The sequence below is a fragment of the Dendrobates tinctorius genome, unplaced genomic scaffold (genome assembly GCF_039654945.1).
Source record: "Dendrobates tinctorius isolate UK_male_01 unplaced genomic scaffold, ASM3965494v1 ptg000016l, whole genome shotgun sequence".
Lineage (NCBI taxonomy): Eukaryota > Metazoa > Chordata > Amphibia > Anura > Dendrobatidae > Dendrobates > Dendrobates tinctorius.
Window position 1 is genome coordinate 39,565,953 of NW_027361684.1, and position 20,919 is coordinate 39,586,871.

The 20,919-nt window shown below is 46.0% G+C and overlaps 2 protein-coding genes across 3 annotated transcripts in view; one reads left to right on the top strand and one right to left on the bottom strand.

The window, feature by feature from the left end:
- Positions 1–8,201, bottom strand: part of SMG6 (SMG6 nonsense mediated mRNA decay factor) — a 330,566-nt gene extending 322,365 nt beyond the window's left edge. Inside the window, exon 1 of one of the 2 annotated variants that reach the window (XM_073565701.1) lies at positions 8,100–8,201. Coding sequence is in view for 1 of the 2 variants with exons in the window: in XM_073565700.1 (XP_073421801.1) it covers positions 8,036–8,120 (85 nt within the window). In the remaining variant the exon portion in view is untranslated. Of the gene's footprint in view, positions 1–8,035 lie in introns of both variants that reach the window. The other variant, XM_073565700.1, reaches the window with a different exon arrangement.
- Positions 8,202–8,217: 16 nt separating this feature from the next.
- Positions 8,218–20,919, top strand: part of SRR (serine racemase) — a 30,601-nt gene continuing 17,899 nt past the window's right edge. Inside the window, exons 1-6 of the mRNA XM_073565703.1 lie at positions 8,218–8,359; positions 9,825–9,996; positions 15,158–15,272; positions 15,500–15,603; positions 15,792–15,911; positions 15,990–16,064. Coding sequence (XP_073421804.1) covers positions 8,307–8,359; positions 9,825–9,996; positions 15,158–15,272; positions 15,500–15,603; positions 15,792–15,911; positions 15,990–16,064 — 639 coding nt within the window. The 5' untranslated portion in view covers positions 8,218–8,306. The remainder of the gene's footprint in view (positions 8,360–9,824; positions 9,997–15,157; positions 15,273–15,499; positions 15,604–15,791; positions 15,912–15,989; positions 16,065–20,919) is intronic.

A 20,919-nucleotide genomic window follows, 5' to 3' on the forward strand; every position in this document is an offset into this window, starting at 1 on the left:
GCCAGATTCCCTGAAAGACTTCTTGAGATGTCATCGCTCCCCAACCGCATTTGTTGGCGTCTGTTGTTACTGAAGACACTGGACATTGGATGCAAGGTATTCCCTCTGCCAGATTTTCTCAGCTGAGCCACCAGTTGAGAGGTAGTTTTACGTGTTGAGGAAGATTCTAGTACCGAGTGCTTCTGCAGTTTTATCCCAGTGAGAGGTTACATTTTTGGAGGATCCTCGAGTGAGCCTGGGCCCAGGGAAATCCCTAAATACATGATGTCATTGATCCCAGGACTGACATTGCAAATCTTAAAGTCACCCTCTTCTGGGTTTTTAGGGTCCGAACCCTTGATCTTATGCTTTAGTGTTTTTGTGACAGGAAGAAAGGATCTTTGGTTTTGGGAGTCTAAGAGGATTTATAAAAAAGATCTTCTCGGTTGATGAGTTTGGGTCTGATTTTCCCCGATTTATGATCCAGCCTAAAGATGTTAGGGTATGTAGAACTGAATGGAGATGTTTTCTTAGAGTTACACTGGAAGGAGCCATGATGAGAAGGTCGTCCAGGTAGGGAACGATGCAGATGTCTTGTTTCCTCAAAAAGGCTACTACCTCCGCCATGATTTTTGTTAATGTTCGGGGGGTAGATGATGTGCCGAAGGGAAGGACCTTGAACTGGAAGTAACACACCTCTTGGCCTAGAGTGACTGCAAACCTCAGATACCGATGGTAGCTTGGAAGAATGGGTACATGCTTGTATGCAGCCACCATAGACCTGGAGGAGATGGAGAAGCCCTTTTCGATCAACGGGATTGTAGATTTTACCGACTCCACTTTAAATCGTCGATACACGATGTACTTATTCAGCTGTTTCAGGTTGATAACCCGGTAATCTCCACTTTGCTTCTTTATAAGGAACACCCGGGAGTAATGACCTTGGCCTTGATCTGCTTCCAGTACTGGTGATATTACTGCAGAGGATAGCATTTGCTGGAGTTCTGTGTACAGAGTATTGTGTAGCCTTGATGATGGAAGAGATGTCACTTTTAGTCTTTGTGGGGGAAAGGAGGAAAATTCTATTTTCACTCCTCTTCTGCCTGAGTCCAGGATTTTGCAGTCTGATGTTACTTCCCAGCATTTTGAGAAGTAGTTTGAAATCCTACTCGTTTGACGTCATTTCCTATCTGAACGTGGGTTTTGAAAAATATTGCTTCCTTTACCCACTATCGGGTAGCTCCACCGCCCAATTTTACGTTTCACTCTGTATTGAGGGGTCTGCGTCTGAGGTTGACGAAATGGCCTCTTTGAGGGTTTTTGGCTCAGGAAGATTTTTCTTTTTGTCGGTCACCTTCTCCAATAACTCGTCCAGTGCAGGACCAAACACGTATTCTCCTTTGAAGAAAATAGAGCATAATTTAGACTTGGATAGGATGTCTCTGCTCCACATCTTTAACCATAGTGCTCTTCTGGTGGTGTTGGAGAGTACCGAAATCCTCTGCAGCAATGCGAACTGACTCAGCCGAGGAGTCTGCAAGGAAACCAGCAGCTTTTTGTAGGAGAGCTAATGAGGCCAGGTGGTCTTCTCTGGGGGTACCGCCCCTAATATGGTCTTCCAGTTGTTGCAACCAGAGAAATAGAGTTCTCGTGATGCAGGTGAATGCGACATTTGTCTTTAAGGAGGTCGCCAAGACTTCCTCAATAAGCTGGCCATCTTGCGGTCAAGTGGATCTTTAAGCTGAGAGGAGTCCTCAAAGGGTAACAGTTTTCTTGGCTAACCTAGCCACCTGGATATCCCCTTTGGGGATTTCAGTCCAGCACTTTGAGACGTCTTCATTTTTACTTGGGAAACGATCCTTCATATCAATTGGGACATTGTTTCCTTTTGGGGAATTCCTATTCATCTAGGATTAAATTTTGAATGTTGTCATGGATGGGAAAACACATCTTCCTTCTTGATTTCAGACCACCAAACATCTCATCTTGGACTGTGTGGGATGGTTTCTCCTCTTCAACTCCCACCGTATTCATGACTGCCAGCAGTAGTTCCTCCATATCCTCAGAGGAAAAGAATATTTTTTTATTTTCCTCCGTATGACTGAGTAAGTTCACCTTCTTCCAACCATTCTTCACTGCCTCATATTTCAGCTTTTGAGTCATAGCTATCCTCAGGGGTGTGTTTCTTTTTTTTGGGTACAGAGGGGCCCCCTGAAAAGGACTGGGAGAAGGTAGCTAGAGACGACTGGATCTCCTGTCGCACCATCCATCCCACTTCATCCATCAGGCATGGCTATTCTTCCCAGACAATTTTTCTCCATGCATAGCTGACAAAGCTTTTTTTATGGCCATATGGAAGTTTTTTTTACTGCAGATGGCGCATTTGCGATTTGCAGTTTTTTCCCTTGATTTTGGTGCAGGATCCTTTTCTCCCTAGAAGAGACGAGAAGGGAAATTTCCATGAGGATGGACCAAAGGAGTCCTACCCTTACCAGGTATACTCACTGGGCCAGGGTCAGCGCTGGGCTCTGCAGACACAGATCTAAGAGAAGCAGCAACCATCATTAGAACCTCAGTCCTACCTTATGGAGTCTTCAGTCAGGGTCCTTTTATAAGGGAACGAAGACCCAGCACTTCTTATCATTCAACAGGATGAGATCTCTCCCACTCTGTGATAGGCCCTGTCTTCTGTTGCCTTTCCCAGTTTGAAAATTTCCCGACAAAATGGCGGTGCGTTCCACCATGGAACGCAGGGCAGAAGTCATGTTGCGTCTTCTCTCTCGGGGGTGTATGTCACTTCCTATGCATACCCAGCACTGCACCGCCAGCATGCAGGCGCGAGGGGGAGAGAAGCTACAAGGCTGTGGGGCTGCGGGAGACCCCAGCTACTCCTCACCATCCAGCATGCGCTGGAGGATGGTGCGGTCCTACCCGGAGCAGCTGCGGGAGGAAGGTCCAGGACGACTGATCCAGGCTGCTCGGCTTAAAGGTATTTAAAAGAGTGTCGCCGGCGCAACTCTCAGGAACGCACACAAAAAACCTCTTCATCCCTTAGGGACAGGAAAACACGGATGATAGAGGGAAGGGGAGGGCTATTTAAACCTCTTGTTTTCTTTCCCTAATTAGGATAGGGAAGCATCCTTCTGTGTGTTGTCGTGGAGGAAATTAGAGAAAAAAAGCGTTTCTCAACCTTCTATCAGTTCGCGAAAAAAGAGACAGCACTCGGATAGTATCTGAATACACAAAGACTTTCATTGCCGAGTTTAATCCGACACTCAGATAAAAATCGGACATGTCTCTGTGATTTTGCATGGATCACTAGGTATGCAAAATATCCTCAACATGTGACCAGCTCAAAAGACTATCATAAGCCCGAGTGCCATCTGTGAAAAACTGAAGCGTGAATGAGACCTTAGTGTGTACACCAGAAGCAAGCACTCAAGTATCTGCTCAGAAACCCAAGCTGAAAATCTTCCCCAATTCACCAAATTTTGCTGTCGATTTTCCCGCGGACGGTGAGCAGCAAAAATATTAAAGAATACAGAATATTCATAGCTTCTGCAGCTTTTGCCTCCCTTAGAACTGTTTCCATGTTGGTCTACATATACATCTTGATCTCTGAGGCTGTGTGCACACACTGCGGATTTTACTGCGGTTCCGCAGCGGTTTTGGCCGCTGCGGACCCGCAGCAGTTTTTGCTGCAGTGTACAGTACCATGATTCCCTATGGGAATCAAAAACCGCAGTGCGGAATTTTCCGCGCGGATTATCTGCGGTTTTCAATCCGCAGAAAGAATTGACATGTCAATTCTTTCTGCGGATTCTCCTGCGGTTTGCCATCTTCTCCATTTGAGGAGATGAAAAACCGCAGGGCAAAACCGCAGAGCAATCCGCAGGTAAAACCGCAGGTCTTTTGACCTGCGGTTTCACCTGCGGATTTTACAAAATCCGCGCGGATGAATCCACACCTAATCCGCAGCGTGTGCACACAGCCTGAAGGTGAAGATTTGTCCCATATTTCTGACTGTAGTGGTCACAGAGGAAGAAAGATAAGCACGTGAGACCAAGGATTTATCAAGACGGGAAAAGATGCAGAATGCGAGAATGTCATGGATTTTATTTAATATTTAAGGGGTTATCCAGGACGTAGATTCTGATGCCCCTTCCTTAAGGCACGTCATCATTATCAGATCGGTGGGCTCCTGCAATCTGCAGCTCCCGCGGCTGCTGGAGTATACTGTAGGGGTCTTTCTCAGGTGATGCAGATACTGATTTAAATAGGACCTGAATGGGTTTTCTGTGTGGAAAATCCACAGTAATTCCACTATGTGTGGACAAGACCTTACACTCAGTTTACATACGCATCATGAACATAAACCATGAAATAGAGTTGGATCCATTAAACAACAAAAATTGATACTTAGAGATGAGTCTCACTAACTTATAGTCAGGATCATAGGATTGAGGGGTTACATACCTCTGCACCTAGAACTATCCCTCCTGACAAAAACCAAGAAGTTTTTATAGGGGAAATGGAACTGGCCGAGACGCTCATAACGTAACAAGGTACAGACGGTGTGCTGTATGTTGGCAGTCTCACGTTGCACTGTTTCATGTAATAACACCTAAAGCACAGTTACATTTGCATTTCTAATCATTTTCAGTCCATGTGACTACTTGCACACTGCTCAGTATCTTGAAATGCTGGGCTGGTATGAATACGACTCTGCAATGATTGAGATCGTACACAGCTCCAGGAAACTGTCAGAAAAGGCAGAGGTTTACTACCATTACTGCTTTTCCTGATTGCAGTATACACAGTGCTGAACTAGTGCAATGATACAGTTTCAGAAGCACAGATAGCACCTTGTCCTCCCTTGCTATTGATAATGTAATCACCAGGTGGTGAAAGGGAGCAGAAGGCACTTGGTCTTGGCAGACCCAGAGCTACTGTGCAGTCTGTCAGTCAGTCTGAGTTTCAACTGTAACTGTTAGGCTATGTGCCCACGTAGCGATTTAATCCGGACAATGAAAACCGGACTCCTTCCCAGAAATCGCGCTTTTTTTCCGCGAGATTTTACCGCAATTATGTTCGCGAATTTCGCATGCGATATTCAAGCACTTTCCAAGCGATTTGAAGCATCGCTTGGAAAGTGATTGACAGGTTGGTCACACTGGTCAAACATAGTGTTTGACAAGTGTGAGCAGCTTTTTACTATTGAGGCCGCCTATGCGCACAGGACTTTGCCGCAAGGCATTACTGGGAACGCTTAGGCCGGGATGGCAGCGCGGGACGTCGGAAGGTAAATATACCCCGATTTTTTTTTTTTTATTTTTTTTTTTATTAACAGGGGTATGGTACCCAGGGCCTGGAGGACAGTCTCCTCTCCTCCACACCGTGGGTACCGACCGCACATGAGACGCTTAACTTCGCGCATGGTGGGCATAGCCACATGCGGGAAGTAAGCGGTTCTCATGCACTCCTATGGGTGCAGAATCGTGGCAATTCTTTGCGATTCCGTACAAAAGAATGAGCATGCCGTGATATTTTCCGCGATGCGATTCCGCCGTGGAAAAAAGCACAGCATGTGCGGAATTCCATAGGAATGCATGGGGTGAGTTCTGTACACGATTTTTAAACGTTTTCGCGCCGAAAATCGCGGCAAAAACGCTTAAAAATCGCGTTGTGGGCACACAGCCTGTTAGGAACGGCGGAACGCACTATATAAAAATGAATAATAAAGTGCGTTCGTCGCTCGGGGTACACCGTGCAGTAGATGTTACACCGCTGCTAGTTAATGACAGACAAGCAATATGGCGGTATAATGCGCACGGGTTCAACTTCACCCGAAGTGCGCAGAGCGGGCCCTGTTCACACACAGAGGCGCTGCAGCAAAAACATACAAAAAGGCTGAGCCTGTTAGTGTCACAGGCCTCAGGTAAATGCACACACGGTATCTGGTCACAGGAGCAGAACCTAAGGCAGAGGAGCTGCGTCCGTCTAGACCTACCGTGTGTGCGGCGTCGCTACTGCGGACACCAAGGAGGGCTGCAACTGCAGCGCGGCGTAGGACACTGCCGCTCGACGAAAAAGCTAGAAAGCAAGCGCAATGTCGGACGCTAGTGTAGCGGTGTGGTGTGCACAGTGACCTAAGGCTTGCCACTGACGGGCGCTGACTGCTGAACTAATTCCCTATCCACATGTGTAATATCAGAGGGAAGGGGTTTTATAATGAGTCAGTCACCAGAATCATACATCCGTCACCATTCACACATAGCAGTATAATCTATACAAGCGCTTTTTTATAGCCGTGCGGGACCTTCCAGATCTCCGAGATGGACCAATGAGATGTGGAGCAGGACCTGGGCACATGACTCCCGATCTCCAATGGGAGATCGTCTCATGAGCATGCCCAGTAGGAGCACAAAAGGACTTAGTCTCTGGAGCGGTCTGCTGCAAAGTAATCTCCTCTGCAGTAGAAAGACAGCAGGAGACCGCAGAATGTGAGGCTCTGGATTCCTGCAGAGCAGGCGCAATAACCAGACGCCTAACAGTTACAAATATGTCAGCCCCAGTTACAGGGGAAATCGGCAATAACAAAAGGTAATTAAATGATTAAATTTCACTCAAATGCCATTTATGACTTCAAGAGGAGGGGTAAAATGTGTGACAGAACACAATTATGCATATATACAGTACAGACCAAAAGTTTGGACACACCTTCTCATTCAAAGCGTTTTATTTTCATGACTATGAAAACTGTAGATTCACTCTGAAGGCATCAAAACTATGAATTAACACATGTGGATTTATATAATTAACAAATAAGTGTGAAACAACTGAAAATTTGTCTTATATTCTAGGTTCTTAAAAGTTGCCACCTTTTGCTTTGATTACTGCACTGCACACTCTTGGCATTTTCTTGTTGTCAGCTGCATTTAAATGGATCACACGCACCCTGGGACCCCCACCGTAATTGTGGGGTACCAAATGGGTTGCCATGGCAGTCGGGGTCTACTCACGGTGGGATTCTTGGTATTCCTGTAAAGCGCAGCCACGCGCTTCATAGGAGACATCAATTTCCACAACATATTGCAGTACTGTGGTACTGTAGCATATAGTATAAGCGATCGGATGATCACAGGCCCAAACGGCACGGGGATTAGAAAATAACATCTTATCTACCCCCCCAATCGATATCAGAGAAAATGGAAGCTCAGGGGAGAGAAAACAGGCATCACAAGGCTCCACTGAGGAAAATATGAAACATTAGGGGTCTTGGAGATGGCTGCATAAACCTATGTTGGCGCTATTGGAATAAATTATTATTAATTTTTATTTTTTTTCACCCCACAAAAAAAACCTATGCATGTTTGACACCTCTGTAATCCGAATGACCTGGAGACACTGCTGGGTTATTTTTTCCAATGAAAGTGGTCAAAATAAAACCCAAAAATCAACGGCAGAATTGCATTCTTTTTTTTTGCAATGGCACCTGGAATTATCTCCCATTTTCCAGTACATTGTACGGTACAAAGAAAGGTTTCATTCAAAACTACAAATTTTCCCACAAAAAGAGAAAGCCCTCATACATCTATACGTCGATGCCGAAATAAAAAAAAAAAAGTAAACAATCGATGGCTCTTGGAAGGAAAGGAAAAAACAAAAGCGTAGAAGTAAAATGCTGTCGTGGAGGGGTTAAAAAGCACATGTACAAAAATGGGGCAGATCATGAAGGAAATGACCATGGGGGCTGGAACTGAACTGGTTAAATAAAAGTGATTGAGATTTAAAAAAAAAAAAAAAGAGCCCTCACCTATTAGTCAGTGAACACATAGCAGCGCCCCCCACACTGAGCCCCGGCAGCTCGGGCGCCCTCTGCTGGGTATGTGCACTGGGGCCCGTAGGTCAGACATGCTGACGGTTTCCCTCCCATGGGGCACAGCACACAGGAGAAGTTGCACTGACTGAGGGGGCGTGTTGCCCGGCGTGCCTCACATGCGGACCACACCACTCACTAACTGGAAAGTAACCACCATTATCGGTCCTAACGTACCTCGGGCTACAGGGCCGTCGTTGGCTGCAAGCTGCTCCCGTAATTCGGAGGCAGAAATCCTCACCCTCTCTAACGTCGCCGCCATCTTCCCAGCGACCGCCAGGAATCAAAACAAGACCCGAAGAGTACAACAACGGCGAGCGAGCAGGGCCAAGCCAGAGCTGGCTTCCGCTGTACGGAACGATCAGCAGACGTCACTGTACGGACTGTCAAACAGGCGTCAACCCGGCGGCCATCATGCTGTACGGAAAGCGTCAAAGGTCGCTAGAAAATGGCATGCGCAGTTGTTGCTGCTCGGTGCATTAGTTCTACTGCAGTTGTGAGGTGAGACTGTAGAGTTGTGGACACGTTATATTGTACTGTGCCATTGTTTTTTAGGCAATATAGAGTTTCTTCTGACTAGTTTACTTTCTATACATAAGTATATGTGCAGCAGGGTGACAACCAATATGGCTGCATCTCAGCTCTACACTGGTTGTCACATAATGTTGTCAGATTTTATAATAGTAAATGCACTTAGTTGTGCAGCCGTACACCGCTGGCTAACCGGACATTGTAGCGCTGGATGGGGTTGCGCCGTTGCAGAGCGCTGGAGGGGGTTTGCGCCGTTGCAGAGCGCTGGAGGGGGGTTTGCGCCGGGGCAGAGCGCTGGAGGGGGGTTTGCGCCGGGGCAGAGCGCTGGAGGGGGGTTTGCGCCGGGGCAGAGCGCTGGAGGGGGGTTTGCGCCGGGGCAGGGCGCTGGAGGGGGGTTTGCGCCGGGGCAGGGCGCTGGAGGGGGGTTTGCGCCGGGGCAGGGCGCTGGAGGGGGGTTTGCGCCGGGGCAGAGCGCTGGAGGGGGGTTTGCGCCGGGGCAGAGCGCTGGAGGGGGGTTTGCGCCGGGGCAGGGCGCTGGAGGGGGGTTTGCGCCGGGGCAGGGCGCTGGAGGGGGGTTTGCGCCGGGGCAGGGCGCTGGAGGGGGGTTTGCGCCGGGGCAGGGCGCTGGAGGGGGGTTTGCGCCGGGGCAGGGCGCTAGAGGGGGGTTTGCGCCGGGGCAGGGCGCTAGAGGGGGGTTTGCGCCGGGCGCTAGAGGGGGGGTTGCGCCGTTGCAGAGCGCTGGAGGGGGTTTGCGCCGGGGCAGAGCGCTGGAGGGGGGGTTGCGCCGTTGCAGAGCGCTGGAGTTGGTTGGCCGACCTGATGCTGGTGGGATCCATATTGGTTATATAAGTGTCGTCAGTAATTAGTGACTTTGGACATGACGCAGGCGACACTGCCAGAATTCCAAACTTCATGTCATTGTTACTCTGCAGGCTGCAGCACAATATATGTGATTAGGGGGGCTTTGCCACTTCTACACACAAGTTGCAAAAACAAAAAAGTAACTGGGTTGGATTTTTGTGACTTGCTTGTGACAGTGATGTAATATATGGAAGACACAAAATACATGAAAGGAACGTTCAGTGCAACGTGAAGCGACTTTTATTATTAGTGCCTGTGCATAAGTCTGGAAGGAGCTCCACCAAAAATGCAGAGTAACATACTTCAGTTGCTGATTAGGTTCATCATCCCATCATGCCAACACGCGTTTTGCCCTGCTTCATCTTTGAGCCTCTGCACGGTGCAGATTTATTGCAGTTTTCCATGTTTTTTGGTTTGTTTTTCCGTTTGTATATCAGGAGGATAATTCACCCCATATTACCATATATTATTTGACATCACTGTGGCTTTTATTACTTGTGTAAGGCTATTAGATGGCCATTGCATAACAGTTTTACTGCAGAGATTTACAGTGACATTTTATTTTCTCTTTTAGGATGATGACTCCCTCATATTGTGTGACATTAAAAGATGTGCAAGAAGCTCAGAGAAGGATCCAAGGCTTTGTCCATTCTACCCCAGTAATGACATGTTCCAGTCTGGATGCACTCGCTGCACGCAAGTTATTCTTTAAATGTGAATTACTGCAGAAGACAGGCTCTTTCAAGGTAATCTGATTTGCCTTTCATGATATTAAAGGGAAACTGTTCCGAAAAGCAAAGTTCTTTTCAGGTTATTTACTATGAAGTCTTCCAGATCGTCTCCTCACAGCAAACCACCTTCAGCAAATCCTGCTAGAGAATGCAGCCATTGTCCATACAATTGCACTAGAGAAATGCAGTACTAGATGTCAGCTATTCATAAGACCTCATATTACTGTACATATAGGGGCATGTGACTCAATGAGAAAACCCCAGAAACAAATCGTGATCAGATAATCAGGCTTGCGTGACCATATATTGTTCCTGGATGACCGAGCCACAAATGGGAGATAGGAGGTGAGAATATATGAAGGGAAAAGACTTGTCTGGGCTTATGGAGAACATTTTGATTATAACTGTAGACAGGTAAATGGACTGTCACAGTTCAGCAAGTTACTGCGTGTACATAAGATGGATGATAACCTGGTAATTGCTGGGAATCCGGGTGCTGGCTATCTGCAGCAGTCCCATAGATAATGACTGGGGCCATGGCACGACTGTGCAATCCTTCATTCCATTCAAATGGGGCACTTCAATGCCCCAAAGATCAGCACGTTATTACCTATTCTGTGGATAAGGGAGAACTTGCTAAGTTGGGACAACCCGTTTAATGGAGCAGTATGTTCACTAACATTTCATTCACATGGGGGACTTTGGGCCCCCCATGCTTGGGATCAGTGTGTGACACATGATGCAGTTACAATCACGAATAAGGTCGAAACCCGAACAAATTGTACGAACAATAAACCAAAGGAGAAGGTGCATTTGCCAGAAAGGCTTCTGAAAATTTGTTTCATGGATGCCATGTTTTTTTAATGTAATGTTAAAGGACAGTGAAAAAGTCTGTGACATAAGAGAGTGGAAGGGTTGAGGTCTCATTCCCTGAAGAATGCAAAACAGAAGCCGCGGAGACACCATCACGTGTTTCTCAACGCAAGCAATGACCAGCCAGGTCTTTGCCCGGGAAGGAACAACCACGGGAAGGGCAGTCTCCAATGAAGGAAACCACCTATGCCAAAACATGGTATCCATCCACATACAGCTGTTTTGGGGTATTGCCCCTCATCAGTGTGGAGTAGGAAACTGGCTGGTAGGAGCAATGCCTAGTAAAAAGACTATATGAAGAGGAGGATGAATGAACTCATGGAGATCAACATCCGACACTGCGGAGACACCATCACGTGTTTCTCAACGCAGTGATTCTAGAGCACTGCCCCCATCTCCATGAGTTCATTCATCCTCCTCTTCATAGTCTTTTTACTAGGCATTGCTCCTACCATATCTCAATTTCTGCCACAAATTTGTGCAGACATAACAAAGGCAAATAGGCAAAAAATAGATGAATCAATAAAACCAATCATTTATTAATAAATTTCATAAAATTCTTTTTTACAAGGAAATTTCTAAAAAAAAGGGAGTACAAATGTAATGATAGATGCTCACAGAATTAAGCTTTATGCAACATAATCACAGAATGTTTTTTTCTTTTCTTTTTTAAATTTTTTTACATACAAATTATCTCCAAATAGTGTTTATTTCTTAAGCATAAATTCATAAGCTATATTTATATAAACTTCTGCCTAAATATTTTTAGGGAAAGGCCCAATAGTTCTAAAAGCAGAAGAAACACATCTTTGATTAAATAGTGTGAAATACACACTGCTGAAGGTAAATAACAATTGGGTTTAACTCCCTATACTATGTGTATACCATGATAATCAAAGACAAGGCTAACTAATCCTTAATGGAGTAATCACAATGCATAAATGCTCAGATAGTAGCGACTTTTGTTCTCAATGTTTCTCTGATTAATTACAAATACTTATAAACAAAAATGCATAAGCTTACTTGATTGTGTAAATATGTATCTAATTGTTGTAACAAAGGAACAACCTAACTGTGTGTGCGACAGAGAAAATTTCTCCTTAATGTGAATATATCCAATGCCTAGTGCAGAGAACTACAGGTTAATCATGTGTCCTGCTTAATATGCCAGCTATACTGATTCAATTTGAAATAAGCTATTCCTGCATGATGTAACAATGCAATCCTGTTTGCAATTATACAACAACTTGCATGTATAAAAATTCTGCGGCTCTCTCATACACGTGTCTGGTTAGGCCTCTTTCACACTTCCGTTTTTTACAATCAGTCACAATCCGCCAGGTTTTGAAAAAAAACGGATCCTCAATTTTTTTTTGAGGATCCGTTTTTTTCCCATTGACTTGCATTAATGGCGGATTGTGACGGATTGATGTCCGTTGCATCCGTTTTCTGTGAGGATCCGCCAAAAGTTGCTGTCCGTCACCATCCTCTAAAATTTAAAAACGGAGCTTGTAACGTTTTTTTCCTCTGGCGGATCCTGCAAACACTGATTTAACTCTCTCACTCTCTCTCTCTCTCTCTCTCTCTCTCTCTCTCGCCAGCGATTCCTTTAAATTTCTTCATTTTCAGGATCCGTCTGAAAACGGATCCTGTGCCATCCGTTCACATCAGTTGAGAACGGATCCGCTTGTCCGCCTTTTTGGCGGATTATAACTGATGCAAAAAACTGAAGTGTGAAAGAGGCCTTACCCCGACAGCGCCGTTTCGCCATACTGGCTTCCTCAATAGGGGGCGCCTTTGTTATGTCTGCACAAATTTGTGGCAGAAATTGAGATATAATATGCTGAATTGAGGTGGCTATTAGTTTTGAACTATTTTGTTATGTATAAAATTGCTCCTACCAGCCAGTTTCCTACTCCACACTGATGAGGGGCAATACCCCGAAACAGCTGTATGTGGATGGATACCATGTTTTGGCATAGGTGGTTTCCTTCATTGGAGACTGCCCTTCCCGTGGTTGTTCCTTCCCGGGCAAAGACCTGGCTGGTCATTGCTTGCGTTGAGAAACACGTGATGGTGTCTCCGCGGCTTCTGTTTTGCATGTTTTACATATTTCCCATAAGGGATGGGGGCAGTGCTCTAGAATCACTGCGTTGAGAAACACGTGATGGTGTCTCCGCAGTGTTGGATGTTGATCTCCATGAGTTCATTCCCTGAAGAATGTCCACAAGGTTGTGCTATGTGTAACTGTTAAAATTCAGTCACAATTGTCATATGAAGGGGAACTGTTCAGGAGAGCGCAGTTCAGAGCCCAACCATTTCCGAAGTCTGTGTGGCTTTATGTCCCAAATGTGTAAGAAAAGGGTAGAGGAGAAAGAGGAGGAGCACTTGGAAACTGAAATGTTAGAGTAATTTATGAACAATATACAAAACTAGATGGTGGCCCGATTCTATCGCATCGGGTATTCTTGAATCTCTGTTAAAATAAAAAATAGTGATATACTCGCCTCCCGATGGCCCCCGGACTCTTTTTCTCTCCTCTTACCACACTCCCGGCATCTTCCGGTCCCAGTAATGCTTAGCGCGAAACACCGCTGATGACGTCGCGTTCTCTGGCCCTTCTCGCTAAGCATTACTGGGACCGGAAGATGCCGGGAGCGTGGTGAGAGGAGGTCCGGGGGTCGTCGGAAGGTGAGTATATAACTATTTTTTATTTTAATAGAGACTCTAGAATACCCGATGCGATAGAATCGGGCCACCATCTAGTGTATTATACTCCTGTTACACACGGAGCTGCTGTCACTGTTCTGCTGTTACCTAATGTATTGTACTTCAGTTACAGCCAGAGCTGCAGTCACCGTTCTGCTCTTACCTAATGTATTATACTCCTGTTACAGCCAGAGCTGCAGTTACTATTCAGATCTTGCCAAATGTGTTGTACTCAAGTTACACCCAGAGCTGCAGTCACTGTTCTGCTGTTACCTAATGTATTGTACTCCAATTACACCCAGAGCTGCTGTCACTGTTCTGCTGTTATCTAATATATTGTACTCCAGTTAATCCCAGAGCTGCAGTCACTATTCTGCTTTTACCTAATATATTGTAGTCCAGTTACACCCAGAGCTGCTGTCACTGTTCTGCTGTTACCTAATGTAGTGTACTCCAGTTACACCCAGAGCTGCTGTCACTGTTCTGCTGTTATCTAATATATTGTAGTCCAGTTACACCCAGAGCTGCAGTCACTGTTCTGCTGTTACCTAATGTATTGTACTCCAGTTACACCCAGAGCTGCTGTCATCTAATGTATTGTACTCCAGTTAATCCCAGAGCTGCAGTCACTGTTGTGCTTTTACCTAATGTATTGTAGTCCAGTTACACCCAGAGCTGCAGTCACCGTTCTGCTATTACCTAATGTATTGTACTCCAGTTACACCCAGATCTGCAGTCACTGTTCTGCTGTTACCTAATGTAGTGTAGTCCAGTTACACCCAGATCTGCAGTCACTGTTCTGCTGTTACCTAATGTAGTGTAGTCCAGTTACACCCAGATCTGCAGTCACTGTTCTGCTGTTACCTAATGTAGTGTACTCCAGTTACACCCAGAGTTGCAGTCACCGTTCTGCTGTTACCTAATGTAGTGTAGTCCAGTTACACCCAGATCTGCAGTCACTGTTCTGCTGTTGTAGTGTACTCCAGTTACACCCAGAGTTGCAGTCACTGTTCTGCTGTTACTTAATGTAGTGTACTCCAGTTACACCCAGAGTTGCAGTCACCGTTCTGCTGTTACCTAATGTATTGTACGCAAGTTACACCCAGAGCTGCAGTCACTGTTCTACTGTTACCTAATTACCTAATGTATTGTACTCCAGCATATGTACAGGACTGTGCCTGTGTAATGAGCAACGCAGCAGTGATGCCTTTAACGGCTGTAATGTGCCTGTACAATAAGCAAAGAAAGAACACCGTGAGAACAACAAAAGATGGTGCTAAGGTTAGGTTCCCAAACCGTTAAAGCAACAAATATGAACCTAGCACTCAACTTAAAGGTATTTGTAAGGCGGTTTATTGTAGTACACGAAAAAAGACGTTTCGGTCAATGTGACCTTCTTCAGTTACGTGTGGTATATAGATTGTGTAGCGCTTATAGGCATCTATCAGAAAGGACGATGGTTCTGTAGGCATTGAGGAGAATGATCTCTCTAAGGTAATGAGCTTGTCAATATATAAGAGCGGGGCAAACGTGCCTCCAGATGCGTATACTTAATATTGTATATCCATATAATTTGTATTCTTTTATTTTTCAGATTCGGGGGGCAATAAATGCTGTTAAGAGTTTACGGTCAGATAAATGTACTGCGGTTGTGACTCACAGCAGTGGTAACCATGGACAGGCATTGGCTTTGGCAGCGCAAATTATGGGTAGTTATTAACTGTTTCCTTGCAAATCTGAGGACCTTAGGGGCAGTTCCACTAGTATTTTCCTGGTATGTGTGTACATGGAATGGGAAATGTACTTTTTGAGCACCGCTGGTGACTGAGACTGATGTGCGCACATTCTGTGTGATAAGATGCACAACACTATATGTTGGCACTATACAAGGACCAGTACATGCGCTCTGATTAGCGCTACTCACTTTATCTTCTAGGCATTCCTGCTTATGTAGTAGTGCCAAGCACAGCTGCAGCATGCAAGAAATCTGCAATTCTTGGATATGGTGCTTTGGTTGTGGACTGTGAACCAACAGATGAGGTAACTTCAGATATCACTGGCGCTTTCTGCCCACTCAGTGCCAGTGTACTTACTAATTATACAGTCGTGATTATACCTGTGCAAACTGTTGGACCTTATTACATTTCCAAAAGCAAATATTACTACAGTACGTAGAGCTCTGATTTTGTCATGTTGTCCTGTTGCTTATAACATATGTTGTGCCCAAGTCTCGAGCAGAAGTGGCAGCTAATACAGTACAGAAGACTGGGGGTGTTTTAATCCATCCAAATCAGGATCCTGCTGTCATTGCGGGGCAAGGGACCATTGGATTCGAAATTGTACAACAGGTAATATATCACAAGGATTTTTTTTTTTTTTTTTCATGACTAATTGTAGTAGTTAATGAAAGTTGTACTAAATGGCAGGTGCCAGGACTGGAGGCCTTGGTCATACCCGTGGGTGGTGGTGGCATGCTGGCTGGAATAGCTGTTGCCGTTAAGGTGAGAGTGTAGTTTTGCTATCATCTGATTCATCGTGTGTGTATATAGCAATACACCCACAGGTGACATAAGTAATGAATTCAGGGACTGACATCTGATAACTTTATGCTCAGATTTACTATTGTTTGTTAGGTTTCTTTCACACTGCGTTCAGGCACCCGTTCATTGGCCTTGTTGGGGCTTACATCTGCAGACGTATTCGCCGATGGGGGCATAGACTATAATGGTGTAGATAGAGCGAACGTGCGCTCTGCTGTGCATCATGTTCGGGCGTGTACTCATACTGGAGGCGGACACTCGGATGTAGTCAAATGCATTGAGGTGTCCACATCCAGTAGGCGCATATGTCAGAAAATGATGCACGGCAGAGCACACTTTCGCCCTGCCGGCACCATCGCAGTCTATAGCTCCGTCAGTGCATATGTCCGAATCCCATTTTGTGGGCCGTAAGCGCTGACAGGGCTACCAAATGGGTGGCTGAACGCAATATGAATGCACCCCTACAAATACCTTTTCAGACGGAGGCTTGTGGGAATGATTGGCAAAGATGGTGCCAAATGAGAAACCTGACGTGTCCTACACACGTGACTTGCAGATTTGGTGCAGAAAATATTCTGCAGCATGTAAATTCTCCCTGCGTTTTTGCTCTGCATTTTTTAACATTGACTTCACTCAAATCAGTCAAAACAACGGGGCAAAAACGTGCCTTTTTGCAGCTGCATTTTTCCTGCCAAGAACTGCAGAAATTTCTGCATCCATTTACTCAGTTTGTACACCTATCCTAAAAATGAAATCCAGATACCTTACTGTCTTGAAAGTACTTGACAGACATAGGGGTGAAAATGGCAAGCATTACAGAGATAGAGACCAGCACACTACGACTTTATGAACATCTCCCAGGAGGGAATACAGATTAGTGCAGCACGCTAGTACTGCAAAGGCTACTGAAGCCACCACAAGAGGGGGCCTTGTAGCATAGGGACGTGTATTGTTTCAGTTGGCTGTAATGGAGGCTGATGATATGTGCACTTGTAAGGTTCAGCCAGGACCGTAGTCGTGGCCGAGGACTCCGGGGCAACGGAGTCCTTGCCTCCACTCACCTAGATATAAGTTTTCTGTCAGCATACAGTACCTGTCGCTTTCTGTTATGCGCTGCACATTCTCCTCAGATGATGTGGAACAAACAGTCACAGTCCTGTTCAATACTTGAACAATCAACTTTACTGTTTCCTTTACACAGCGCATACATATTCACTCCAGCATTAGCATCAGGGTTGGCAATGGACATTTTCTCCTCTGTCCCTGTCTTTCCCTCTCTCCCACTAAGCTCGCTTCCAGGACGGACCGTGCTCTCCGGTCTTTCAGCATCAACTCTGCTCAGTCTTACTCCAGTAGGGGACCCTTAACCATTTAGCTCCGGTCTCAAGAATATCCACAGATGAAATAAGCTGCCACATTCTGAGTGACCTGCCCGTACTGCTTAGTCTTTTTCTGGCAACTGCAGACCCACTAATTCTTCACTGTCAGCACTTCTCCTGGTGTTACTCCCCAATGAGATACTGGCCCGAATTCTGTGTGACTGGGCTCTTGAATTTAACGTTATGGAGCCAACAGCCCTGTCAGGGCGCTCCCACCCAACTGATTCAAATTCCAGATGTTCCCTGGCTTAACAGCTGTTAGCCCCTCCTACTTTAACTATTTACAAGCTGAGAACCTCTAACCCCATCAGTGGGCAACTGGGGTAATACTTTCACTATCTATATAACGGTGTCCAGTGTTAAATACATTTCTCTATCGCTTCATTGGGGGACACAGGAAACCATGGGGTGTATGCTGCTGCCACTAGGAGGCTGACACTATGCAGAAAAAGTTAGCTCCTCCTCCGCAGTGTACACCCTACCGACAGGAAGTAGGATGTTCCAAAAATTTTTCTTGCATGGAGACATGGGTTTTCGCCTATCGTTCCTATCTAAGGTTTCATTTGGCTTTCGGTTTCACGAGCGAAATTATCCCCAAAGTAGTCCCTCACCAACTTTCCGTTCTTTCCATGTGGCTCCAATAGGCCAAATCATTGAGGTCACTGGAAGGACAAGCGCTCTCCTTCCTCAGGCTAAACCTCGTCATTATTCAGCGCTTTTTTCCTTTGGGGATCTAGGTTTGAGTCCATACTTGTTTTTCTCAGGAACAAATTTTCTTCGTTCAGCATTTGCCTCCTGTGAATCGCATGATTTTCCCTTGTTCCATGAAGCTCTTATCCAGGTCCTGATTTCTTCAGGACTTTGGCGATATCTGCCTTTGCAACAGACGGGTTCCTTTTCCTTCCAGTTGGTAGCCTGTCCTGTCAGACTCTCAACCACCCTTGGGGTCTCACAGAGCCTGTTGCACCCATGGTGCACTTCTGTGGATCAAGGGTCCACTCTCCATCATTCTAAATTCCCTTTCTTTCGTCTGCCTCGAAATTTTACTTCGTGACGCTCTCGCATCAGGCTACCTTGCCACCGCAACGGTACTTATCAAGCTCCGGCTTGAAGTGTACAGGTCCTCTGGCCTCCAGGTCAGCGTCTGCTCGCGGAATCTGGTCGGCATTAGTAGGGTTGCCGGCTCAGAAAGGACTGCGTTCTTTTGAGTATGATGCACTCTGCCCGGGCAGTGTGTGTCCTCCTGGCGGTACTCTTTGGGCCTTCGTCTGGCACCTCTGCAGTGCGATGATATGTCCTCCACAGGTCCATGAGGTTTTCTTCAGAGCCCATGCCTAGCTTCGGCAAGTGCCGGTCGGGGTAAAAGACCTCGCAAGTGACCTTGCAGGTGACGAGGGTGACTTCCTCGTCCTGATTGGAGTTGTTTGCTGTTCCCTCCCCTTGGGGACTGCTTTGGGACGTCCCATGGTTTCCTGTGTCCCCCAATGAAGCGATAGAGAAAACAGGATTTTTAGTTGCTTACCGTAAAATCTGTTTCTCTGAGCCTTCATTGGGGGACACAGCACCCTCCCAAGTTGAACAGCTCGGTTACTGCATAATATTGTTACAGTGTGGATTTGTGTTTTCTGTGTTTTTATCTCGTCCACAGTTTTACTTCTACTGCTTTCTCACTAACTGAGCATCCTACTTTCTATCGGTGGGGTGTACACTGCGGAGGAGGAGCTAACTTTTTTTTTTTCTGCATAATGTCAGCCTCCTAGTGGCAGCAGCATACACCCCATGGTTTCCTGTGTCCCCCAATGAAGGCTCAGAGAAACAGATTTTACGGTAAGCAACTAAAAATCCTGTTATAACGTAGAAGGGAAAGGGTACATAACATCCTGCATCAAATTATTTATATATATAAATATATATATATTTATGTACACTTACGGACACTCCTTTGTGTCCCTTACACAGTAATTGAGGTCCCTCTAATGACCGCTACAGGCAGACCGCATATCTCACAATGTTTTTGCTGCCCCATCTGAGAGCAGGATAAAGAAGGGGCATAGATCTAAATTCCAGTACGGGGTCACTTACTGGGCTTCTTGCTGTAGTTTAGATAAGATTCTGTTCTATTATTATTTAGAACTCTTCTAGTCCTGTTGATGTAGTCTCTAATTTTTATGAGCTCCCACTATACTCCACCATTGATCGGCAGATTTTTGCCTATGCACAGTGCAGGTAGAAAGTTGTCAAATAGTGAGATGGGGCTAGTGAGAGCTCTTCTTTGAGAGGACTGGCAGATAAAGGTGATTTTTGTCAAAACTACAGCAAGAAGCCCAGTAAGTTACCCAGCGTCCATGTCTGTTTGTCCCTATTTTAGGCTGTTTTCAGATTATGCCAACAGGTTTATGCTTCCCATTCAATGAAAGCATTTGGTATTTAATGGTTGTGTATAGAGTAGCGAGGGATTTCCCTGCAAAGTACGTTTCTCGTGCATCCGTGCAGGGTGGCAACGTATATGACATGGCCATCATTAGCCAGGACATATCTCAGCCTGGATCGCAGTTACAGCTGCATTCATAACCTTAATTCCAGTCTCCTTTCAAGGCCGGGGTCACACTTGTGAGAAACTTGCACGAGTCTCGCGTCTCAATACCCGACACTGCCGCCGGCACTCGTGACCGGAGTGTGCGGCTGCATGTATTTCTATGCAGCTGAACGCTCCGGTCCGAGTGCTGGCGGCAGTGCCGGGTATTGAGACGGGAGACTCGTGCGAGTTTCTTGCAAGTGTGACCCCTGACCTAAAGCTGAGACCCACCAAACGGAATAAAAGGCAATCAGAAAGTATTGATGCCAAAAATGATCAAACCTAAAATTACGGTTCATCTGGCTAAAAACAAACCCATTGTGAGGTAGCGCTGTCATTCAAGTAGGGGATACTCACTCAGCAGCCACAAAAGCAGATCCGGCACAGGATTTCCATAAAATCATAACAGTCCATGCGGTTTATTTAGCAGCATAAACCCACAGAAGCAACAAACTCCATATAACAGCATAGCGTCCATTATAGCTTCACTCTGTTAGCAATGTCCAGTACGCAGGCTTTTCAGCCTCACAGTTATATCTCACCCCGTCAGGGTTCTCTCATGGCTGCTTCTCCATACTGCAGACATTCATTCCCTCCAGGGAACTCTCAGGCACTTGCAGCCATTACTCACAGCGTCCACACGTGCTGTCAGGCAGGAAGCCCCATCTCAGGGGGGACCTTCCACACTGGACCAACTGGGTCCAAGCATTCACCCCATGTGACCTACCCTGGCCACATTATGTGGTCCATAGCCACGCCCACCGGGTCACATGCCTCTGACCTCATCACAGGTCCTTCAAGCATTTACACCCTCTTTGCAACAGTGTTCTTTAAACACACCCCCTGGGTGGGTTTGTAGGTA